This window comes from Salvelinus fontinalis, chromosome 3 (genome assembly GCF_029448725.1).
Source record: "Salvelinus fontinalis isolate EN_2023a chromosome 3, ASM2944872v1, whole genome shotgun sequence".
Lineage (NCBI taxonomy): Eukaryota > Metazoa > Chordata > Actinopteri > Salmoniformes > Salmonidae > Salvelinus > Salvelinus fontinalis.
This window is the reverse complement of record NC_074667.1, coordinates 11,076-14,464: the sequence shown is the minus strand read 5'-3', so window position 1 is coordinate 14,464 and position 3,389 is coordinate 11,076. Positions and strand designations below refer to the sequence as shown.

The 3,389-nt window shown below is 42.8% G+C and overlaps 1 protein-coding gene across 1 annotated transcript in view; it reads left to right on the top strand.

Annotated features, from left to right (window-relative positions):
• Positions 1-724: 724 nt before the first annotated feature.
• LOC129835283 (lysosomal alpha-glucosidase-like) overlaps positions 725-3,389 on the top strand; it is a gene marked incomplete at its 3' end in the record, with an annotated part of 13,010 nt that continues 10,345 nt past the window's right edge. The window contains 2 exon segments of the mRNA XM_055900850.1: positions 725-884; positions 1,529-1,618. Of these exon segments, the coding sequence (XP_055756825.1) occupies positions 1,529-1,618 (90 nt within the window).

Here is a 3,389-nt window from a genome sequence, read left to right as displayed (position 1 = left end):
TGTTGTGTATTGAGGATCACACATTTTATGTGCATGCTGCCACATAGTTAACATTAGAACTATTCCCCAATACTGATGACGTTTCAGCTCGCTAACCGTCTCTGATTTGACTCAAACAGCGCTACAAGCTAGGCTGCCATTTTCTGCATGGTCAATGCACCTCAGCAGAGACGGAAGAGGAAGCAAGACATCCAACTGCCTATTTTTTTTCTTCTTCTGGTCCATATATGGTTAATGAACTTCGCAGACCAGACCTAGCTGCTCATGCATTGGTGCCTAAGGGAGAGCTACCCTGTTGAGCAGAACATAACTGGATATTTTGTTTCAATGGTAAACAACCATCATGGTCACCTAATAATCCCCAGTTTACAATTGGTTCATTCATCCCCCTCCTTTCCCCTGTAACTATTCCCCAGGTCGTTGCTGTAAATGAGAACGTGTTCTCAGTCAACTTACCTGGTAAAATAACGGATAAATAGAAAGAAATAAAAGCCTGAGAGGGACATCATTTATCCACCATCTTTGACCTCACTGCCTGGGACTTGCCTGGGCACAAAGTGTAACGAGTTGCCTGGGTAGAACATCGACAGATATAGTATCCTATCTTTTGTTTTCTTTTTTAAAAAGACACAGGGCTGGCAGATTTGATTTAGTTCTCCGTTTCTCTGGCCCACACTCCAGTACAGTAGGTGGCGGTAATGCACCATTAACGGTGAATGCCGACCGCCGTTAAATTCACGGAAGAAGAACAGAAGCCTGAGAGAACAACAACTTGTTTATGGAAGGAGAGACGACGGCATGCTAGCCAAGTTTTGAAAACCTACATCGAGGGAACGTGTATTATTATTTGTGAAACACCCTCGCTTCCGAGTCAAACAGTCGAGGTAAGCAACTTTCGTGGTGTCGCTTGCGTTTACCTCTTATTCGAGGTATTCAAACTAACGTTAGATAGCTACGCAAACAAACAAGCTAATGTTGGCTACAGGGCTAACCAGCTAACGTTACTGTACTCACAATGCCTTGTCCTAGCTTCACCTTCATGTGCTATGTGGCAGGTGACGTTAAATCAATAACACATTTATTGTGGATACTTTAGTAAACGACACGCAAGCTAAGTTAGAGGGATACTACTAGCTAGTTGTCTAGGTAACGTTATTACCTCCGCAGCCTAGTTTTTGTTTATTAAAATCCCTGTAATACGATATCGTGGAGTTGAGTGAACTCAGCTAGTATCCCCAGCCGAGGTGGCTAAATTAACCTTTGGCATTTACAGCAACGGTTGTGTTTCGCTATCTACAGGTTCGAAGTCTAGCAAGGCTATTCGGCACTGTCCAATTATGAAGCTATGAATGCAATCTTATCTAACTATATGATACAGTCTAATCTACTAGCTAGTCGGCTTACTGGAGATTTGTGTACACAAGTCTTTACAATATCTGTAAACCAAACACTGGATTTGACATGCCACTACCTGTGACGGGTGTCTGTAGTGTCCTCACCCGTCTACTTTGTCCTGGTCTCTGTGTAGATGGTGTCTTATAAGAGACTGAGTCCAGAGGATGTCCAATTCTCCAACGCTGCTGCTTCAGAGGAGGCTCCTGTACAGGAGACGGTGGAGGTGAGAACTACCTAACACTCTAGTGGGACTCTGTCATGTATAGTAATGTATCATCATGTAGTACCTAGTCACTTTTTACCACAACCTACAGTACCAGTCAAAAGTTTGGACATACCTACTCATTCAATGGTTTTTCTGTATTTTTTACTATTGTCTACATTGTAGAATAATAGTGAAGACATCAAAACTATGAAATAACACATGGAATCATGTAGTAACCAAAAGTGTTTAACAAATCAAAATATATTTGATGTTGAGATGTGTCTGTTACTTGAACTCTGTGAAGCATTTATTTGGCTGCAATCTGAGTCTGGTAACTCTAATTAACTTATCCTCTGCAGCAGAGGTAACTCTGGGTCTTCCTTTCCTGTAACGGTCCTCATGAGAGCCAGTTTCATCATAGCGTGTGATGGTTATTGTGACGGCACCTGAAGAAACTTTCAAAGTTCTTGACATTCTCCAGATTGACTGACCTTCATGTCTTAAAGTAATGATGAACTGTTGTTTCTCCTTCCTTATTTGAGCTGTTTTTGCCATAATATGGACTTGGTATTTTACCAAATAGGGCTATGTTCTGTATACCCCCCGACCTTGTCACACCATAACTGATTGGCTCAACAAACGCATTAAGAAGGAAAGAAATTTCACAAATGTACTTTTAAGAAGGCACACGTGTTAATTGAAATGCATTCCAGGTGACTACCTCATGAAGCTGGTTGAGAGAATGCCAAGAGTGTGCAAAGCTGTCAAAGGCAAAGGATGGCTACTTTGAAGAATCTCAAATATATTTGGATTTGTTGAACACTTTTTTTGTTGTTGTTGCTTACTACATGATTCCATGTGTTATTTCATAGTTTTGATGTCTTCACTATTATTCTACGATGTAGAAAATAGTCAAAATGAAAGAGAACTCTTGAATGAGTTGTTGTGTCCAAACCTTTGACTGGTGCTGTATATGTATATAGTACCTTAACTGCTTTGCACGCTGCAAAGAGCAGAAACAGACTAGTGTCCTGTCTAGGGGGTGTACTGTACATCAAGCTGTAGAAACAGACTAGTGTCCTGTCTAGGGGGTGTACTGTACATCAAGCTGCAGAAAAAGACTAGTGTCCTGTCTAGGGGGTGTACTGTACATCAAGCTGTAGAAACAGACTAGTGTCCTGTCTAGGGGGTGTACTGTACATCACGCTGCAGAAACAGACTAGTGTCCTGTCTAGGGGGTGTACTGTACATCACGCTGCAGAAACAGACTAGTGTCCTGTCTAGGGGGTGTACTGTACATCAAGCTGCAGAAACAGACTAGTGTCCTGTCTAGGGGGTGTACTGTACATCAAGCTGCAGAAACAGACTAGTGTCCTGTCTAGGGGGTGTACTGTACATCACGCTGCAGAAACAGACTAGTGTCCTGTCTAGGGGGTGTACTGTACATCAAGCTGCAGAAACAGACTAGTGTCCTGTCTAGGGGGTGTACTGTACATCAAGCTGTAGAAACAGACTTGTCCTGTCTAGGGGGTGTACTGTACATCACGCTGCAGAAACAGACTAGTGTCCTGTCTAGGGGGTGTACTGTACATCACGCTGCAGAAACAGACTAGTGTCCTGTCTAGGGGGTGTACTGTACATCACGCTGCAGAAACAGACTAGTGTCCTGTCTAGGGGGTGTACTGTACATCAAGCTGTAAAAACAGACTTGTCCTGTCTAGGGGGTGTACTGTACATCAAGCTGCAGAAACAGACTAGTGTCCTGTCTAGGGGGTGTACTGTACATCAC